The sequence below is a fragment of the Leuciscus leuciscus genome (genome assembly GCF_965113295.1).
Source record: "Leuciscus leuciscus genome assembly, chromosome: 13".
NCBI classification, from domain to species: Eukaryota; Metazoa; Chordata; class Actinopteri; order Cypriniformes; family Leuciscidae; genus Leuciscus; species Leuciscus leuciscus.
The window spans coordinates 11,754,465-11,776,984 of NC_138737.1; the positions used below are offsets into that span (position 1 = coordinate 11,754,465).

A 22,520-nucleotide genomic window follows, 5' to 3' on the forward strand; every position below is an offset into this window, starting at 1 on the left:
AATCATTTTAAAGCAGTTACAATAACTGGCATGTATTTAGGTAACTACGGTAAATTTATGTTGAACTGTACATTATATAAAATCTCAGATTACCCCAAAAAGTACAAAAATATTAAAAGAAACACCAGCCTTTAACCCATGGGCTACATACATATTTGAAGGCATACTAAGACAGCTGCAGTTACCCTGCATCAACATTAAGATCTCATGCAAATATCCAGGCTTAGTACTGTATTTGTTTTGTTTTTACACTCAGCAACATGCTGGATTTTGCATACATAATTAGCAAAATAAGGACTGACTCTCATATTTTCTCTTGTTGTAGTGTCTCCATGCACCTGAGAGAACTTTCAGGCTGAACTCACCTGCTCAACCAGTCCTCCCCACCCACCTGCATAACAGAAATATGTTTTTTATGTCATCCACTTGCCTGTCAAAGACACCTCTTTGTGCCAACCTCTATTCTACTACAAATGCAATCCAAATATCATATCAAACACGTGTGACGCAGAAATTAGGTGAGGGGGAAAGAAAGACGGAAAAAACTTGTTTCCATGGTATAGCTCTTTAGGCTTTTTCCAACTTTCAGGAACAACAATTTACTGGCCAAGAGGCAAAAAAAAATAAAAAAAAAAAAAATATTGTCATTGCCTCGAGAGATACTGTATAACGACACACTTCCTGGTGCAAACTTGATTAGATTTTCAGTTTGAAAAAAGAGTGAACCGGACACATTGTAATTGACATATTCCATAACTATGATATATATATATATATATATATGTGTGTGTGTGTGTGTGTGTGTGTGTGTGTGTAGTACAGCATTGAAATCTTTTTAAACAAAGCTCTCTTTAAAATGTTAGTACCACAGACATCAATTTATTTTTTTGAGATTGAAGATTTTACACAGAAGAGAAAATAAAATTACAAAAAAGGATCAAACATCATTCAATACATTGAAAATATTTTCTTTCTTTTTTTTACATATACAGTTTTCAGAAAATGACACAAAAAATAAGGAAAAGGCTGTGATTGTTGTTCTTCCATTAAAAAAAACTGTTCTTGAAAAACTGCACAACAGCGCAGTCAAGTGGTCATTTGTGGGCAGTGCAGAGTCTTTGTAAACGGTGTATGTGCTCTCTTAGCCTGAAAACTGTACCAACAAAATGTTCTATTTTGTAAAAAAATATTACTTACAAAAATCATCATAAAAAAATTGTTACAACAAACCCTAAAAGAACTCGTCACTGGCTTGAGTGCAAATTCCAAGAGCCTAGGGGATTCCGTGACTTAGGAGGTTAAAGGTCAAAAGTCAGGTGCTGGTTTCATCAGTGCGGTCTACCTTGCTGGCATGCAGACGTCAGATCTTCTCCACATAGTTCCCAGGAAAGAGACCCTCCTTCCCATTAATCCGCCCTCTCCACCACCCTGATGGATCTACAGGAAAGCCAGAGGAATATTAGAAACAATTCAAGTCTAAATCTAAACCACAACATTCTTTCTTATTTCCAGGCCTCACCATCATTGATTAGGTCTATGATATCATTGACATCAAAGCTAATTTCATCCACATCCTGGCCAAAATACTGATAAAGTGCTCTGCATCGAGGGCCCTGCGGTCGGGGCTGAGGTTTGGGGCGGCTAGAGGGGGCCGGTGGAGGCCGTTGACTGATGCTCCTTTTCCGCTGCATTCTGGGGAGATTTTAGACTCTTTAGTATTTACAAAAATTGGATTCGAGATGTTTTTTGTATTTGCAAGTCTATCCTTTCTCTTACCCTGACATGCCCTGATCAGGCACATTGAGGAAGTCAAGGTTCGTGGACTGATTCTGGGCTGGCCTGGAGCCTCTTTGATTCTTCTGTGATCCCAGTTTAGGTAGAGCGTTGCTCGGTGGAGGGTTCTGCTTCATTGGCATGGAGTACGTCACTTCCCTCTGCTGCTGCTGCTGCTGCGGAGCACCAGCCCGGTTAAACTGTGCAGCCCCGTTCTGATGGCCCCCTGTTAGAAATACACATTATATAGAGGGTTACTGGTGTGTATCATACCGATTAGAGTGTCAGCTCAAGTTTTTTTCCGATCTGCATTTTTATAATATTGTTAAAAATTGTAAAGCCGGAGACTACAAATGGGAATAATGTTTAATGCTAAGGTACTGTTGCCCAAGACTTATTCCTTAAGGCCAACCAGAGTAGAATGAGTTTTGAGCTTTGGTTCCTCCTAAGGTTTATTTACTCTCAGGGAGTTTTCTCTTGTAAAAAAGAAGTGTGCTTAATTTGTATTGAATGTGCACTTGTTGTACTTTAAATCTTAAAGTTTTTTTTTTTTTTTTTTAAACTGTACTGGCAGATAATATAATATAAAGGCCACTTAAGTGTACTTCAAGAAAGTACACTTTCATGACTTTCTTAACAGACTTAAAAAGTTCACCTTGTAATAATGTCAACTTAAAAGTTACATTTTAAATCATGTTTTATTAATCTTTTGTTGTGTTTTACTTGTGATGTGTTGAAATCCCTATAACACTGTAGATGTTCTCTGTCAAAAATGACCGGCCTGCAAAAAATTGCTTATAAATCTGTCGTTATGCTACCTTATCACCAAATATTGGATTCAATCTTTTTGTCAGCTTGTTTTCTTTCAATTAGGGCAGGTTTTGTATTTATTTTTGAAACTGAGGCCCACGATCCATCAGTTTCAAAAATAAAACAAAACCAAAAATTGGCACCTCTGAGTCCAGACCTTAAATTCCTTGAAAGTCTTTGGGATGTGCTGGAGTAGACTTTACAGAGTGCTGGACTCTTGCATTGTCAAAACAAGATCTTGACCAAAAATGAATGCACCTCTTGATGGAAGTTGCATATATTTCCATCAAGAGGGTTTTTCTTTTCAATGAATCTGAGGTATGGTGCCAATTCATGTGTGAAAATGATTCTTCATTCTCCTTCTTTCTACATTTTTCCCCCACAAGTGTTGCCTTGCCACGGTTGCCTTGTTTTCTTCATTAGAGATATGGGGCTCTGTAATGCTCCGTAAACCACAGATCACTACATAAATTAAACTAAATTTAACTAAACCGTTTTTTGGGTCAAAATTTGGATTCATTTTGCATATAAAACAAGGATTATAGCTACAGCAACTGGAGAATATAAAGCGCAGAATTTCAACTTGATCCATAAGTTAGGAGTTTTTATACCTCTGTGCGGTTGCTGGCTTCTTCTTCCTCCACCACCACTCTGTGGCATTCCCTTCCTCGTTGGCTCTGGAGAAAAACAAAAATTTAAGCTCAGTGAAGAGTTTTTGTGCAACCGTTGACACTTCATCCACTAAACCATCTCACGTACTGGATGTCTTTGGCAGTCCATCTCCTACAGAGACAGTAAGGGTCTTTCCTGCAGGTTTGATCACAGTTGTCTCAGTCTGTCCCCTCTGGAATACCACTATACGGGTGCCGCCTCCTCCCCAGCCCTCCTTTTTCACATGGAACTCCAGCCTGCACAAAACATTACCATTCATTCATGTTCTGCACTGGAATGAGATAAGTGAGAAATGAGAGGGAGAGTAATCGGCACCTATCGCTGAAGTTCAGTGAGAGTTTGCTTCGGGTTTGCTCCTCATAGCGCTTGCACAGCAGACTGATGAACTCGGTCTTAAACATGGACTCCAGCAGACTGTCGTACTCAGTTTCATGAAGGATGAAGAAGTCATCTTGCCTTGTGCTGGAGGGAAATGAACAAAGACACATTTTAGATTTTTCCTGAAGAAAATATGAAGGTTCACATTCAATATAATTCCAATAATAAGCATTTGCCCAGTGTTTTTAGGGCATTTCTAGGGTGATCTTGGTCACTGATGCCTTAAATACACTACTGTCAAATGTTTGGGGTCAGTAAAATGAACGCTTTCACTCAAGGATGCATTAAATTGATCAAAAGAGACAGTAAAGACATTTATAATGTTCCAAAAGATTTGTGTTTCAAATAAACACTGTTTCTTTGAACTTTCTATTCATCAAACAATCCTAAAAAATGTATGACGATTTCAACAGAAATATTAAGCAGCACAACTGTTTTCAACACTGATAATAATAATAATAATAATAATAATAATAATTAAAGCTGCAAGCAGAATTTATCGGGGTTCAAGCAGTTAAGGCCTTTAAGCACAAAGTTATTAAATTTTATTTAGCAAGCATGTACCCACTGACATAGTAGATGGAAAAGACCATTTACAGCCAATACAGGCAGTTTACCATGGGAAATATATGGTTTAAACCTTTTTAACAGTTATAGTGCCACCTATGGTCTGATCTCCATAAAATTGTTTACTGTGACCTCAAATTGAACCCATACTCATGTGTACTGAGTTTGGTGAAGATATCTCATTTACTTCTTGAGTTAAAGCCATTTTAGTAAAATAGGCTCCTCCCACAACAATTTACCACATTCTAGTATTATTTACAATGATTCTAGCATGATTTACATAGTTTACCATGATTTTATCTTAGTTTACCTTGATTTACCATATTCTAGCATGATTTACCATGATATACTACATTCTAGTATGATTTACCATTGTTTACATTTACATTTACATTTATTCATTTAGCTGACGCTTTTTATCCAAAGCGACTTACAATTGCTATATATGTCAGAGGTCGCACGCCTCTGGAGCAACTAGGGGTTAAGTGTCTTGCTCAGGGACACATTGGTGTCTCACAGTGGATTCGAACCCGGGTCTCTCACACCAAAGGCATGTGTCTTATCCACTGCGCCACTACCACCCCTGGTTTACTGTGATTCTAGCATGGTTTACCATAGTTTATCATGATTTATCATAGTTTACCATGATTTACCTTGTTCTAGCATGATTTACCATGATATAATAATAATAATAATAATGCATTTTATTTATAGGCGCCTTTCTCAACACTCAAGGTCACCTTACAAAATCAACTATAAAACACTCAATCCATTTAACATTGAATCAGCGAAAGCAGGCAATATAATAACATAATAATACTACTAAAAAGAACAGGAGAAAGGGTGGGGTCCTTACAGTCAAAACAAATGTAAAAGTTAAAGAGAGTATGCCTGTCTAAAAAGATACGTTTTTAAGTGAGTTTTGAAAGTAGTTATGGACGTGGAGTGTTGAATGTAGTGAATTAATTAATATACCACATTCTAACATGATTTACCATAGTTTATCGTGGTTTACCATGATTTACCCTGTTCTAGCATAGTTTACCATGATATACCACGTTCTAGCATGATTTACCCTGTTCTAGCATAGTTTACCATGATTTACCATGTTCTAGCATGATTTACCAGGATTCTAGCATGATTTACCTTGATACACCACATTCTAGTATTATTTAGTATGATTTACCATGTTTCTAGTGTGATTTACCATGAATTACCACATTACTAGCAATTATGTGAAGTGTCAATGCAAATTAAGTGATAAACACTGACAAAATCTGATTGTGTTCAGTGGCGGTTCTACATTGAATTACACCCTGGGCGAGACCCCCTTCGAGCGCCCCCCCCCCCCCCCCCCCCCCCCATAAGAAATTTTTCTTACCCCATTGGCAGATCATGTTTTGCTTGTTTTAAGCAAAAACAAAAATTTTATTTATTTCCCCAGAAAACAAGACTTAATATCTTATGTAATTTTACAACTTTAGTAAAATAACGCTATGCATCTTTATTTAAGAAATGTTTGATATTTGGACTGGAAACAAGACAAAAATATAAGTAAGAAAAGCATTTTTTTGCAGTGTAATAACTGAACTTGTAACAGTTTTGCTGCAAAGCACAATATTATGGTGAAATTAGATCTCGTGTTTGAGTTAAAACCTAATTATTGTTAAGCATAGCAAGAATCATAGCAAAAAGGTTAACAAATAAGAGTTAGCCTATACCCACCAATTAATATTGCCCCTTCATTCATGACATGGATAACGTTACCGTAATCATACAGAGAAAACATAGTTGCATACCTTTATCTTTCGCTCGTTTCTAAATTGGGCACCTGATGGCTTTGACCTTTCTTATCCATCTCTTATTTGGCACTCGACATCGACAATCAACAGATTTCCCCTGATCCCCCCCATACCAACTGTCACTCACGACATTTTTTACAGTCTATGGTCACGACCAGAAGTCAAGACTAAACCAATTCACCTTGGTGGTGGTGACCAGAAGTAATCGTTTTGTATTACCTATTTTTATTAGCCATTCAGAAAATTCAGAAAAACAAAAATGTGCAGGAAATATAGAGGCCTGTATTTAATAATAATAATAATAATAATTCGTTACATTTATATAGCGCTTTTTCTGAGACCTCAAAGCGCTTTACATAGAAGGGGGAATCTCCTCAACCCAAATGGAACGGGAACGGGAATATTTATAATATTATGAATGAAATGTGCGTTATTTGGAAGAAAGTCGAGGTGTGACTGACTAACTATATGGATCCCCCCCCCTTGTCCGTTCCATTTGGGAGAGACCCAGAGGTGAACTGTCATCCGCGCCCGCGCCTCCTCCCCTTTCCCCTTATCAAACAAACAGCTTCTGTGCACGGCATCTTCTCAGCAAGCAGGGGCGCCTGCAGCTACAGGGGGCGCAAATTTGCCAATTCCCCACACAGTGAAATGATAGATAATAGAAAACCGCTTTGCGGCGCAGATTATTATTATTTATTTATTTTTCTGCTCGTGCCGGCGCCGCCCCCCCAAAAATAGCGCCCCGGGCGATTGCCCGGTTCGCCCGTGCCAAAAACCGCTACTGATTGTGTTATAATAGTTATTGTTATATAAGTGATTTTTAGAGTCTAAATATGAATGTGAGCACATGTGAAAAGCACATGTGAAAAGACTTCATTAATAAGTAGAATGGCCAGCAGAGGGCAGTAGAAGACCACTTATTGGCTCACTTTCACTTTAAACCTCATGATTTTCACCAGTTTTCGGCACTAAAGCAAACCAGTTTGTCCAGGTTAACTCAATAATGCATGCTTACACACACCCACCCACCCACCCACCCACCCACCCACACACACACACACACACACACACACACACACACACACACACAAATAAACATACACACACAAGTACAATTTTTTTAATGTTTTGGGATATGTTATTGAGAAAATATATTTATTGGTCTACTCTAAAGGAATTCCTTTGTGATCTAATAATATAAAAAAGAAAAGAAAAAAAAGAAAAAAGATTGCTTTTTAAAGCATTTGTTTGTTTCCCAATACTGAAAACCAATGAAAAGGTAATATGTAATATGACGACACGTTTCGACCAAGAGCGTGGAGAGGACCTTACCATCAAAATTTGAGTGCGCAGCGACTTTCCGTTTTCGAGTTATGAGTGAATTTGTACCGGGGGGCGTGGCCTAAATGGCAGTCACCGTTTTACTTTGTTTCTAGAATTTAAATTTCTCCATTTGATACTATTGTCAATAGTAATACTCTCCAATAGATGAATTTTGACTAAATGTGATTGTAAATGTTAAAAGAATGAATTTATAAAGTCTAAATATGAATTATAGAACAATATTAGGGAGTAGTATGATGAAATGACAGCAGGGGGCAGTAAAATACCACTTATTGGCTTAATATGCCATGTTATTCATTTTAAGGCTACATATTGAAGTGACCCTATTATAGCCATCCAAATAAAGAAGTTATACTTTTTCTGATAATTATTGATCTAGAGAGTCCAGAGAATTGCACAGCACTGGTTTTGAACATTATTATATGAACATTATATGATCATAGATGGAAAACACCATTTACAGCCAATACAAGTATTTTAACAGTTATAGCACCACCTATGATCCGATTCCATTCTTCTTTAGCATGTTATGTCACATATGCTCATCAATTTTTGTGAAGTTCCGAGTTTTCATTTGGGATTTATAGGCTTTTTAGTGTATTTTGCCACGCTCCTTTTCTAAATGACCCTGTTACAGCCACCCAAATGCAAAAGTTCAACTTTTTTTCGATAATTATTGATCTAGAGAGTCCAGAGAATTGTCCTAGACTGGTTTGGTTCCGATCGGGCCTAGTTCGCAAAAGTAGGTTTTGGACAAAATGCCACATAGCAGAAATTTTTTGCACTTGAGTCTAGGTCAAACAGTCTAAGAGTTATGAGCGATTTAGTACTTTTGGTTGCTGTAGCGCCACCTATGGGCCAACTGGGGTCATACTCTGATAGGTTGTCCCCAAATTGAGGCCTACCATCTGGCCAGGTTTCACGTCTCTAGGCCTTACGGTTTGGCCTGCACGATGCGCTTTACGAATCCTTACAATTACAATAGGGTTTCAGCATTCCATGCTTGAACCCCTAATAATACACGTTTCTTGCACCAAATCAGCATATCAGAATAATTTCTGAAGGATCCTATGACACTGAAGACTGGAGAAATGGCTGCTGAAAATTCAGCTTTGAAAATATCACAAAGCACAGAAAATGTTATTATTTACACATTATCTTCATGCGTCTTTGATAAATTATCATTAATTATCATCATCATGAGCAGACAAACAACATCCGTGACCATTCAACCCCCTCTACTTTCATTATCTCTCAGACTTGACATATATGGCAGAAAAAAAAGAACTGAGCCGCCATAAATATGAACTCATTTCCTGTTTGTTAATTTCCTTTTTGCACTTTTGCAAATAGTTGGACCCCGCAGAACTTCCGTATGAGCTCTTCTGGTCTGGAGGCTCGTTTGTGTCTCACAGTAATAAATCTGCATGTAAAGCACGACTGTGTATAAAGTACACACAGCATAAACGAGCAGCTTTACCACATTTGCTAAGGCCCAAACAGCAGAATACAGAACTGAAATAACACAGGTTTTTAAAACAGCTGTATATCTAGCTGATTGTAGATAAATGTGCAATGCCTTTGACATATGTAGTTGAGACTATTATACAGAAAAACCTTTTTACAAGTGGGATATTTCCACATTAACAAATTTTCTTCACAGCTGATCTCTCTTAAATGAGCAATTGCTACAAAAAGCATTGAAATGGCAATGTCACTATGTTCTGACTTATATGGGATTCATGTGGTTCCAGCACAATTACATGTACAGTTTATACCTTTAAAACGGGCAGTATGAGGCAGCAACTTACCTCAAAGAGATCGAACGGACACTAGAAATGTCCAGTTTTCTTTTCAGAACTTCCTTTATCTGGCCCTTCTCTGGTCCTTTCTTTATCTTTTCCCGACCGATTAGGTAGATGGATTTCGGTGACAGTATTAGATCTCTCTTTATAGACTAAAAAAATCAGCAAAAAAATAATTACAGCTTATTTTTGCCCTTATTTAATCTATTTTAAATAATAAATAACAAATATTAAGCAGCATAACCGTTTTTAGGATTTATTATTAGAAATGTTTATTGAGCAGCAAATCAGCATATTGAAGAATCAAGTGACACTGAAGACTAAAATAATGATGCTGAAAATTCAGCTTTACCATTCACAGGAATACATTGCACTTTTAAATATAATAAATAGAAAACGGGTATTTTAAATATTTCACATTATTGCTGTTTTTAATACTTTTGATCAAATAAATACTTCCTTAATGAACATAAGAGACTTCTTTTAGAAACATAAAAAAACAAAAAACATATTTTTTAAGAGTAAATATAATGTTTACTAATTAGTTTCTCACCTTGAACCTACGGTCAAACTTGTTGACCGAGTCTGCAAAGTCAACCCGCTCCCTCTTGGCCATGAACTGCCGGAGTTCAGGCTTCTCTTCCATGCCCAAGTAATCGCCAACAAAGTTCCTGTTTATACTATTCCTACGTCGTTCTTTAAAGTTATACAGTATATCAGAGGCTAAAAAATGTGAAAGACAAAGAGAGAGAGAAAAATAAGTGTGCAACCTCACATACAATTTGCTATTACAGGGTATACCATATGTTATGTAAACATTAAAAAACAGAAATGTAGTTAATAAATACATTTAATTTCAATACTGAAAAGTATCACTTAAAATAGTTAGGTATAATTAAAAATGTATTATTGTACCCAATTTTTGTGTGCTGTGTATTTTTATTCTTATTAAACAACCTTGCCGTTAGCTTAGCAACATGCTAACAGCAAACTCTTTTGAAATCAATGGGAATCATTTACAAGGTTCTATGACCTTGTAAGGACCTTTTAGGATGCTGCTTGTGTGGGCTAGGTTTTATAGACTTATATTCACCTTCCTCCCGCATCTGTTCATATTTCCTCCGGGCGATGTATTTCCTCCATGCCTTCTGGATGGTTCTGGCAAATGTGTCAAACTTCCTCTCTCGCATCTCCTCCAGCAAAAATAGCTACAATTAGAAGAAATGGGAGTTGAAATAAGAAATGTTTAAGGTTATGTCAGGATTTGTGAAATTATGGGGTTTTTTTAGGCCTTGATTGTATGGTTGGAGTTGACTTTTTAGGTGATTTCTGAGCCTCACCGACTCTGGATTCTTGATGAAGACTTTGGTGCGGCCCATTTGGTACTGATCCGTGTCCATGTTTACACAACGCAAGAGGTGCAAAACGCCCTGCTGTTCCGCACCACGCCAATGTGGCCACGTCTCCGCTGTTAGGATGGCATACCTAGCAAAACACAAGTGTGAATCAGTTACCTGAGATGCTAGCCCTGAGATCAACACACTTCGTCCGCCCTATGATTAACACCCCAGCGATATTTCCACTGAGATTAACACCTGAGGCTAATTTATTTGAGCTCCCTCACTTGAGGTTAATTCACTTAACTGGAAAACCCCAGAGCTAAATCAAGTATTGGACTGCAGTACTACTAAAATGTCCATATAAAAACACATTTGCAATGATATTTTACGACCAAACATTATTTCAAGCTTACTCTTACCTCTGTAAAAACTTCTGGAAGACTCTACGATAGGCAAAGCCTGCACGTCGTACCCTAATATTTTCCCTTAAGCCAAGATATTCCACCTGATGTTTCGCTCTGGGAACATAAAAAGGAAATTTATGAATAGCACATGAGTTCGTTCGCACCATCTTTGCATAATATCTGGAGTCTGAGCATGATGTTATATTGAACGAGTCAGAACGACTCACCTGCTCTCCTCCCAGTCCTTGGGCCTCTTGGTCTCGTTGGGTTTGATGCAGCGGATATAGTGCGGTGTGCACTTCATCAGTGTGCTAACCAACTCATTGGCTTGCCTCTGTGGGCCAGACAGTCAATGAGTGACTAAAGAAAGCATGACAGGTATGCTGATCCTCACAGTTTATTAAGGACATCGGTCTTACTTTGATCTTCGAGCTAGCAGTGGATGGTCTACCTTTCTTTTCCGTGTTGAGGTTTTCTGGGAAGAGGCTTTGGATGAAGTCGCTGCAATGCCAGATAAATACATATTTTTGGATGTTTGTAACATGTTGATTAAGGTTACGGGAAAAGTGAATATGTCAATTGGCTGGTGTTTTCCAAGAGGAGAAAAACAGTTCTTTCAGCGAAAATTGATTATGCTCATCTTTCTTTGACTTTCCATTACATTACATTCTCAAACCTTTACCAGACCCAAACACAGCCTAACAATATGGACAGTGCTTCCAAGGAGAGAGAAATAGAGAAATAGCACTTACTACTGGCTGCTCTGCATCAGTTCTATGAGATCAGGGAAAAGGACGTCTCTGTTTCTCTCGCAGAAACCGTTGATATCGTATGACACCTGATTTAAAGAAGTACTTAGTAAGAAGAAATTTAGTAGTGCTACAGCACTGTAATATTTTTTAATGTATTTGAAAGTCTCTTGTGCTCACCAAAGCTGCATTTATTTGATCAAAAATACAATAAAAAAAGAAATTACAATTTAAAATCACTGTTTTCTATTTTAATATATTTAAAAATTTAATTTATTCCAGTGATGGCAAAGCTTAATTTTAGCCACCAGTAATTACTTCAGTGTCACATGATCCTTCGGAAATCATTTTAATATGCTGCTCAAGAAACATTTCTTATTATTATCAATGTTGAAAACAGATGTGCTGCTTAATATTTTTGAGGAAACCATGTTTTTTTATTTTTATTTTCAGGATTCTTTGATGAATATTTATTTGAAATAGAAATCTTTTGTGACATTATAAATGCATTTACTGTCACTTTTGATCATTTAATGCATCATTGCTGAATAAAAGTATACATTTCTTGGAACAAAAGTCATAACACACACCTTGCCAGCGTAGTGGTGAATGACAAAACCCGAGTTCCAGTTGTTGAAGTGTTCGTGCGTCCCCACAGCAGCCTGTAGCTTCTGAAGCAGAGTTATATCAACACCCTCTTTGGTGGCGTGCATGGTGGCACACACATCATCCAGCACACTCATAATGCCAGGAGGATTCTGGGATTGAGGGGGAATAGAGTTACAGCTTACAAAGCAAATAAAACAATTATATCATTATGAATTACTATCAATATTAAATATAGCACAGCCCCTTTGCAGGCTTACCAGTTTATTTTCTATTAAGTCACACACAACTTTGTTGTTAAAGTATTCTATGGGTGTCCATTTGATGCCCTCCTGTACATACTCTTCCTGTGGGAGGTAAAAACAGTCTGTCAGATCGTTCAGGACAGAAACTAGTGAAAAGTGTAATGAATGATTTGTTGTTGTGTTTTTTTGGTACCTGTTCTGCTTTCAGTGTCAATTCAATAAAGATCTGCTGCAACTTTTCATTCACAAAGTTGATACAGAACTGTTCAAAACCATTCCTCTAAAATAAATAGATAATTATTATTATTAATAATATGAATTTAATATAATTAATAGTTGTAATTTGATGAAAAATGCAATAACATTTTAGCAGAAAAAACACACAAAATACACTAATGTTAAAAAGTTTGGGGACCAATGGTCTGTTCACATCAGAATGATAACTATAAAGATAACTATTAGCGTCCACACCAGCCGACAATATCGTTCTGTTTATTATAAGCACGTTGCAGATCTGCCGCTTTAAATGCTCGAGTTCGTTACAGCAGGATGGATTCTGATTGGCTGTTAATGTTTTTATTGTTCATCAGCTGGACAAAATAGTTCTGAAAGTGATTCCAACTATATCGTTTCTCTGTGCCTTTTCGTTATAGCTGTGGTGTGAACTCTGCTATTCTTTTATATTGAGTAAGATTTTTAGAACTAGATCTTTATCATTATCTTTATAGTTATTGTCCTTGGTGTGAACGAGGCCTTAAGACTTAAAAAAAAATTTTTTTGAAAGAAGTCTCTTATGCTTAAGTTTGAAATTATTTGATCAAAAAATAACCCCTTACTGAGATTTACAGTCAGTTAAAATGACAAATATTCCTTATTGACTGATTAATTATCTGAAGGTAAAAATTCACTTAATAAAATATGCAATCACAATCAATGAAAGGGAAGAATACTTACTTGGAAAATCTCAAATCCATAAATATCCAGAACGCCAACACTGAGCTCTTCAGTGGGTTTCTGTATGGCTTTATTTATTGCCTGCTCAGACAGAGAAAGACAAAAAAATTACCCTTTTTCCCCAACTAATGGTTACTGTGTGTTCATATGTCATTCACTAACCTCAACTAGGTAGTCAAACAGACGGGCATAGAGGGCTTTGGAGAGAGCGTCACGCGTGTGGCACGCTTGTTCCCTGTTCAGTGTCACGTCGATCGATTCAGATTTACCACCCCATTTGGAGTCCATTTTCCTGCTGGTGATTTTCTCTTGTAGACGGTTCTGGTCGATGCCCAGCAGGTAGGCAGGGAAAGCCAATACTGGGTTGAAAGCAGGGTAAAAGATGTCAATGCAAAGTCTGACAAAAATTTTTTGAATATAGAAATTAGGACTGTGATCAGTGGTGATCTCAAAACAGCAAACAAGGAAGCATTTACTTCATCTGCATATCACTTACGGTCCGTGCTTTCTACTTGCCCGTAGTTTCCCACCTCAATGAAACTGATGGCGCCCAGATGTAAGATGCCAGCTACAATCTGCAGTACCTGCCTCTGAACTATATCTGGTATGCCTATCACCTGCATGGCTTCCTGTAGACCAAGTCATCAAAACTCAAGGTCAAAAAAAGTCTAGGTGGCTGGAACTGACTAACTTTGCTACTTTTAATGTATTTGGTTCATGGAGGTGACACATTTAATCTGGCATGATAATACTGATGAAATGATGTACCATGGTTTCCTGAAAGTCCTTGCTGTCATTAGTTCCATCCACCTTGTATGTTCCAGACTGGTTCAGGTAGTAGTAGTAATCTGGGGTCATAATTCCCAATTCTTCCCTTTGCTGAGGCGTGCATCCATCTATTAGCTAAAAACAGAGTGGTGGTTTATTCAATATCTATTCATATGACCAATTAGTATTACGTGAAAATTGTGTGTTCAACATGAATGTTGTTGTATTTTATTCTATGAATTCTTTCTAGATGCAGTTCTGGGAAAAAATATTACATAATTGTATTAAATATTTAATATATTTAAATGATAAATATATTAAATATTACACATTTCATTTATTTTTGATTGTGACAGTGGGATTTTTTTGTTTTGTTTTTTTGTTCTTTGTTGTTCTGTAGTTATTTTATTTTCTGTTATTTTTAAACCCTGTTCAACAAAAAAAAAAAAAAAAAAAAAATTACAAAAAAAAAGCTATTTTTTGAGACCGTGGTAACTTATTTTGAAAAATTAATATTTAATACTTTAAAAAAAACATTATTTCAGAAATGTAATATTTGAGACACAATGTATTTCTATTATTTTTCCAATAATAAATATTTATATATTAAATAATTATTTAAATATGACATAGGCTATTTAATGATTTTTGATGTGACTGATGTGTGTTTTTTGTGTGTGTGTGTGTGTGTGTTTTATTCCCTTTTTCTTATCTGTAGTTTTTCTAAACACTGTTAAACAAACAAATTACAAAGCTTTTTTTGAGACCTCTGTGGCTCACTTTGAAAAAACATTAAAAAAAATTATATTTAAGACACAGTCTAAACTAAGACATGTTCCTATAATTAGAAAAAGGTAATAGAATAACACAACTTTTCTCTTTCCTACCTGGTAGAAGATGTGAAAGCTCCTTTCATTTTCATTCTGGCTCACGACTCTTGATTTTTCCAGCAGGAAGTTGGAGATCTTCCCTCCGTCTGGCTCTCCTCCTCGACTAAACTGGATCTCAAAGTATTTGCCCTGTCAATCGAGCTAGCGTTACTCACAGTAATGGAACACAGGTTTGCGTGTTGTAAATTCATAAGACTGAGCTGGATATATGTGAGTGTGAAACGCACAAAACGGCTTGAATTGTTGTTGCGGACTGTCTTCGCATTGCCAAACGCTTCCAGCAGAGGGTTTGACTGCAGGATAATATCCTTCACATGCTGAACAACAAAAACGACACAGGAAAGGTTTGAGAACTAAGACTTGCTTATCTTTTTACAAGGTAAAAAGATATTCTAAACACAGTTGTTACCTGTACTTTAGCTCCTCCACCTGATACTTTTGATATGTAGCCCATAATGTACTTAGCAGCAACTGTTTTTCCTGCCCCGCTTTCTCCGCTGAAGGAGGTGAACATAACACACGTGTCTTATTCAACACCTTTACATCAGTGCTGTTTGAATTCATATTCTCACATGTCATATTCTTACACACACACATAGATGCTTTTTAATATTAGGGCGTCACTGTCACAGGATGTTGTGGTTAGCGGCTTTTAAACCTTTTTAATTCTTTAAATACTGTTTAACAGAATTGACAGCACTGGTAAACTGAATAAAATGGCATGTCTACATTTGGCTATCCTCATCCTCATTGGCCGAGACTAAAAAATGGAAGTAGGCAAGGCCTCAGGGCACATCTTGCGAAATGAAGATGTTCCTATTTGGTCAGTCACATACATATTTCGGTGCCTATAATATCCCATAATCATGTTCAGTGGTTGGTTGAAATAATAAAAATGGCATAGTTGAAGGAATTCAATTTAGAAATGTCCTTATTTTAGTTATTAAATATTTGTTTGGTTATGTCTAAAGCTCGCTTGATTTGTTCTAGTTCATTAGATGTGATAGTTTGGTGCTTTGGAAGATACCTCGCAAGGAACCTTTATACAAACTTTGACTGGGTAGTGAGGTAGCAAGGGAGCCATTAAAAAACAACATTTGTGAGGTCTTCTTTACTGTCAGTGTAAATCAGGAAGGAAACTATACTAAGAATGGTGACCACTGCTGCAAAGCCTTTTTGTGGGTGTGACAAAACGAGGAAGGAACTGCCAACAGTGAGAACAGGACTAAGTATAAAAAGTGATATCAGCGAATGACACTAATACTGAAATGTGGATCTCTGCAGACATTCTTGTGAAAATGGGCTTGAGTTTGAATGTGGCAAGTTACAGAAGAACATCAAATCTGTGTTGAAACAGACAACACATATCATGTAAGAACTACAAACCTGATAATAACACATTGATTTTCACTGTCAATCATCATGTTCCTGTACATGTTGTCTGTCAGAGCGTAAACGTGTGGTGGGTTCTCATACTGGGCCTAAAGAAAGAGAGAGAGATGGCTGTGAATCTGACAATCATGTTAAATGCATGATAAACGTGAGAATTATTGATATAATGACAGTAAGTGTTCATTGAATTTGACCTACAGCTCCCTGGTAGAGCTCAATCTCACGGTCAGTGAAGTACGGCATCTGTTTGAAAGGATTCACCGATATCAAGACAGGCCCTATATAGGTCTTCAAATCACAGTTAAGGACATACGAACAATCCAGTTTAATTCAATCCAATTCGGTTTGCTTCAGTTCAATTCAGTAGAATGCATAGTAGATTATATACTGTATAAAAATGTGGGTGTGGTATTAGTCTCTACTGCTCACCAAGGCTGCAAATATTAAATCAAAAATAGTTAAAACAGTAATATTGTGAAATATTATTACAATTTAAACATCTCTTTTCTATTTTATTTTATTTTAAAATCTTATTTATTCCTGTGATGGCAAAGCTGAATTTTTCAGCATCATTACTCCAGTCTTCAGTGTCACATGATCCTTCAGAAATCATTTGGTGAGATATATATATATATATATATATATATATATATATATATATATAGTGAGAGAGAGAGAGAGAGAGAGAGAGAGAGAGAGAGAGAGAGAGAGAGAGAGAGAGAGAGAGAGATTAATGTTAAGTGTATTATAGTAGTTATAATCAGTTATTAAGCTCCATAACTGACATTTGAACTGCTAGTACATGTCATAGATGTCAGACAATCAGTCAGCATTTTCTGCGAATGTAATGGACCAAAATAAAGTTTTCAAGTAACACAACAAAGAGTGGCTACTAAGCGTCCTGTAAAATCAGGAAGTGAGTGTGTGCTAACTGTTGAGACACACGTAAACAAAAGAGGAAGACAAAACTTCTAATCAACCTTCTGTGAGTGACCATACAGTCTTTACAACACATGCAGTGCTAACTGATCAGTTGAGAGGAGTGTAACAATCCAGACTAGAGTGATTTGATCCCTTGGAGATCAAGGATACAAAGATGTAGTCGTCCATGTATCTCTTTTTGAGATTTTCCACGATGGCATCTTCGGTGATTTTGGAGAGAAGCACCATGTCATCAACACCACTCTGCTTGACATTCTGGCTCTGCCAGTGATACTTACTGGCCTGAAGGAGAGATGATACAAGGAGAGAGAAAATAAGAGTCACAACTTCCATTTATCAGCCAACTTGAATGGGCTAAATTTACGACAAAGATGTGAGTTTACGTCCTTGTCGAAATAGACAGCGGTTGTAGTCCTTTTATAGCAACTGATGTGTTTTTTTTTTAAAGCAAACAACTGTTTAACTACAAACATTATACTTTCTAAATCCTAAACTACTATTTCTAAATACCCATTCAAAATTCTTGAGGGACTCCTTTATGACTACAAACTGAACCGGTCTACAGGAAGGAGTTTATAAGTCAGAAGAGCTTGGTTGAGATCAACTTGTTAGAGTGTAAATCTAACATGAAATGATATCCACAGGCCATTTTACTTACATGAAGCACATTTACTTCTTTTTCAAACCCATCGTTGATATTATTAACGTTTTTTTTTACCATCCAATTGGTTGCATTAGTGACATTAAATTACTGTGTAAACCCAACAGGAAACACCAAACAGCTGATTTTTTCCCTCATAACTAAGGCATTATGTCACCCCTTTACTTCTTACTAAGGAACAAGATTCTTAACTAGCATACTGCACTGATATTCAAGTGAGGAAAAGACGCTGCTATGGGAAAACTGAAGGTCATGGCCAACTTGCAGCATCCAGTTCCTCTTTCAGTTTTCCCTGTTGCTGAAGTATTTACCACCATATCTAACCGCTCGTGATTGCAGATAGAGAAGGAGAGAAACTAAAAGTTGAACCGAGAAGATGTGCATCTGTACACATGAATGTAGCCTACTTGTTTTAACAGGAGACACGATCTTCATAAATACAAAGTCAAAAACATGTTGTTTCTAAAAATGACGGACGCAAAAAAGAATGTTTTAAACTTCGGATTTTAAATTATATAAAAGAAATACAATTGATAAAAATAAAATAAAATTCTCACTATACTGTTTTTTACACAGATTGACCAACCCAATAAAACAGTAATATAAAATAATAATAATAGGGCTCTGCTGAGCTACAGGTAAGGGTAAGCTAAAGTAGTCAATAAAAAATGTTTCAACGCATGTTTGGTTTAACAAACCCACAGTTGGTTAACATTTTTAAATGACATTTTAAAACCCAACGGTTGGGCTTGACTATATTTGACCCGAACATGGGTTGAAACAACACAGCATTTTTTAGAGAGTAGGTGCTGTCATTAACGCACATTGGAATTGGTCTAGTCTGATTCTGATTAACCCGATTTTTTTTAATTATGGGTGGTTGAAATTGGGTGGTTTTCTGTGGTTATAAGGACAGGAAACCACAGATAGTTTCCAAGCAACAAGCAACAGATGTAAGGAAGTTAAAAGATCAGCTGTGTGTCTGTGTCACATTTGGATGCATTACATACCACTAAAGGTTATGGCTTACTTAGCATAATCAACTAACATAACATCTCTCAACATAATTTGAAAAAGAATACAACTGTATGCTTATATTCATATATAATATAACAAGCATGAGATGCACAATTCAACAGTTTAATATAATAATACAATAGAGAAAGCGCTCTAAAGTTAGCATTGAAGAGGCTGAAGCTCTCATTACAGTGTTCACATTCATTTTTGCATTTAAATTTGAGGTTAACCAGATTTTTCTATGTATAAGTTTCTTAAAGCATATTTGTTTTTGATGTGTTGCACCATAAGGAAGCTGTGAAACATTTTCTGGGTTTGTGGTCTGAATTCCTAGCCTTTGTTTCGACCACAGCTCAAACATCACACATGGAGCGTGGTCTGTGTGATGGACGCGGGAGTTTCTGAAAATGCATCTCTCTTTTATTGAAGAGATAACAGGCTACATAATGTTCATAATGTCTTGTCTTAGGAGCATTAGGACCATGAAGATTAAAGCCACATTTTCTTACTCACTGTACTGCAATCACTATATAAAGGTTACCTATTTCTGAATGACATCACTAATGTTCAAAATTGGAAAATGCTCGATCAGTGGAAAACACCTTCATGATCTTTATATTCTAAAATTGGCGAATGAAAACCATTGTGAGTTATTCAGATAATAAACATACTGAAATAGCTGATACGCTATGAAGGGGAAAGGAAATGATAATTCACCCCCTGATGAGCAGAACAAAAATCAACCACACTGGTTTGCTGATGTCTGTGCTGAGGTAAAGAACTAATATAATGATAGAGCAGATGGAAACTGCATCCAAATATGCTTACTTCCCTAATTTAAAGTAAGTGAAAAATGAACAGTATTCACAGTACTCCTGAAATAGTAAGTGAAAAATACCCAGATGACCAACTTCTTCCAGCAAGATTTTAAAGTACACATCCAATGGAAACTTTATCATCCCATGAGGCCACAGGGAGAGGATTTGTGAAAGGCAGTGAAGCAACACAACTGACGTTGGTAGGTCACATGATAATTACAATGATGAATGTAGGACATTCTGATTACATTCATATTATATAGAACACAAAAAAGGATATATTGAAAAATTGTCTCAGAGGTTGTTTTGGAGCCCAATGAATTTCATTTTATGGTCAAAAACTGTTAACAATATCACCAATGTTACTCTTTTCTATTAGAAGATGGTAATAGCCAAAATAAGTGGGAAATGCTTGACCAGTGGAAAATACCTTCTTCACATTCCAAAATTTTATAATACAAATCACTTTGAGTCATTTAGAAATGTAAGATGTTGAAATTGCTGATATGCTCTATTGGTATAAGGGAAGAGGAACTACATCAAATTCATAACTCAGAGACAGTTCACAAATCTGAACACATTTTTTTTTTTTTTTTTTTTGAGAAATGTTTCAGTTTGGTTTGTTTTTGTCCATACAATGAAAGTCAATGGGATTTGGGGTTGCTTTCATTTTATGCTCAAAAACAGCTGAAATATTTTTCATAATACCTTCTCTTTTGTGTTCCATGACAATCATGAGATGATATTCATTTTTACAATGTGGATCAACTTTGCATCCATCATCTGACCAGTGGTGGAAGTTGTAGGCCAATTCTGGTGGATCTATTAAGTACAGTTTATGAAAGACACAAACTTCAGAAAGCTGTAGAAGTGGTGAGGAAGTTCCGAGACAGGAACCGCAAGTCCCCTCTGACATACTTCCCCTCACTTCCCCTCATCCACCCACCTCTGGGTGCTGTTGCGAAAAAATCCTCTGTAAACCTCTCGCCACATAGTCAAACGCTCACTTCCTTCAGAAGCACCACCCCTTTCCCAATCTGATTTCAGCTACCTAACTGCATTAACCCTGACATCATAAAAGCCCTCAGTATCACCTTACCAAACGAAACGTGAACATCTCACCAGTTTGAAAGCATCAGGCTTTGATGAACAACAAAATGAAAGCGACATGTGAAGGCAAAGTATTGTAATCCATGCTCAGGGTTAGTGCAAGTTAGTGCACACACATTAGGAGTAGTGAGTAGAGAACACACACACACACTGCAAACCGTGGACACACACACAAAAGCAGCCATTTTTGGGAGCGAATGGGGGTTAGGTGCTCATTTCCTGCCGGTATTGAGAATCGAACCTGCAACCTTCAGGTTACCAGTCTGACTCTCTAACCATTAGGCCACGACTGCCCCAAAGTGCATTCTGGTAATAAATATACAGAATAAAAGCTACAAATACTTATGGTAAATTAAACCTTGACTGATAACTGAGGTTAATCGGCTTCCATTTAAGGAGTGGTTTGAGTTCACATTTGTGTGATGCTGTTCTTAGAACTTCCTTTTCAGTTAGTTTCACTCATCCTAAACGAGTCGTCTCAAGCTTTTGACTTTACAGAGGAAACTTTTCAAATTAGCACCAACAGTTGTGTTATGAGTACAATGAGGAACGTATATTTCTATAAACTCTTATTTACAGGCATATCCCAGAATAGCTCAAAAAAGACAAGGGGTTGTTTAATCAACAAGGGGTCTTTTTTAGGAGCAACAAATAGGTTTATATTTTACAGTCAGATGTGCTGTGAATCCAAATGAGCCATAAGTAAAAGTCAAAAGAGAACTTATTAAACATCTAATTGCAATGATAAACCTCAAGAAAACACATTACCATTATGCCGGTGCTGTTCGTTTCTCCTCCTTTGTGGTTCTTCCTTTGATGAGTGTGACAATCCAAAGGTTTCTCAGCAACCTGCCATGACCAGCAGACTCTACAGCACAAGAGCAGAAAGTTTAGCGAAGGGAAGCAGACTGTGACAAGCACTGAGCATAGATCACTTCCTCAAACTCCCACAACCCTTAGGTGAGACAAGAAGTTGCATGCTTTCTCACCATAGGCAGTACACACGCATATACGCCTACAGAGAGGACCCATAATTGGACAAACTCATGTCCCTCATGATCATGCGAAACCAATAATGTGTCGCAGGTTCCAGGTCAGCCGTTACCCTGAGGTGTGTGACAGGATGCAGCCCCTCCTGTTGAATGGATGACAAACTACAAAAGATACAGAAACAATAAAGTCATCCTGCAAAAAACCACAACTGAACACACCCTCTCTCACGTTTAATCTTTATACAGTTCTAAAAACAAAACAGATCTGGTTTGAGCCTCAAGTCACATGGCCTAAAAATGCAAAACAAAGCTGAACTTTAGGGCCCTGGGCCCATAGGACCATGGGAACATAATCTGGCCCTGCAACCGAAATCGTTTTTTTGAGGTTTATTTTTATATTCAACACAGAAAAGAAGTATATTGCAGATATATACTGTATGTGACAACCCGCATATGACAAAGAAACGATGTGACAAGT

At 36.9% G+C, this 22,520-nt stretch overlaps 1 protein-coding gene across 1 annotated transcript; it reads right to left on the reverse strand.

Annotated features, from left to right (window-relative positions):
- Nucleotides 1-857: 857 nt before the first annotated feature.
- Nucleotides 858-21,995, reverse strand: myo1f (myosin IF). Its single transcript, XM_082187578.1, has 28 exons — nucleotides 21,819-21,995; nucleotides 17,595-17,726; nucleotides 16,701-16,790; nucleotides 16,497-16,591; nucleotides 15,520-15,607; nucleotides 15,338-15,427; nucleotides 15,108-15,239; nucleotides 14,221-14,355; nucleotides 13,949-14,081; nucleotides 13,615-13,811; nucleotides 13,453-13,533; nucleotides 12,692-12,778; nucleotides 12,514-12,600; nucleotides 12,238-12,405; nucleotides 11,651-11,736; nucleotides 11,318-11,399; nucleotides 11,126-11,232; nucleotides 10,914-11,012; nucleotides 10,495-10,639; nucleotides 10,248-10,362; nucleotides 9,708-9,877; nucleotides 9,161-9,306; nucleotides 3,571-3,717; nucleotides 3,343-3,491; nucleotides 3,195-3,260; nucleotides 1,777-1,999; nucleotides 1,520-1,692; nucleotides 858-1,437 (listed from the first exon to the last, which is right to left on the reverse strand). The coding sequence occupies exons 1-28, from the start codon at nucleotides 21,819-21,821 to the stop codon at nucleotides 1,361-1,363; spliced, it is 3,303 nt and encodes a 1,100-aa protein (XP_082043704.1). The 5' UTR covers nucleotides 21,822-21,995; the 3' UTR covers nucleotides 858-1,360.
- Between the last annotated feature and the right edge of the window lie 525 nt (nucleotides 21,996-22,520).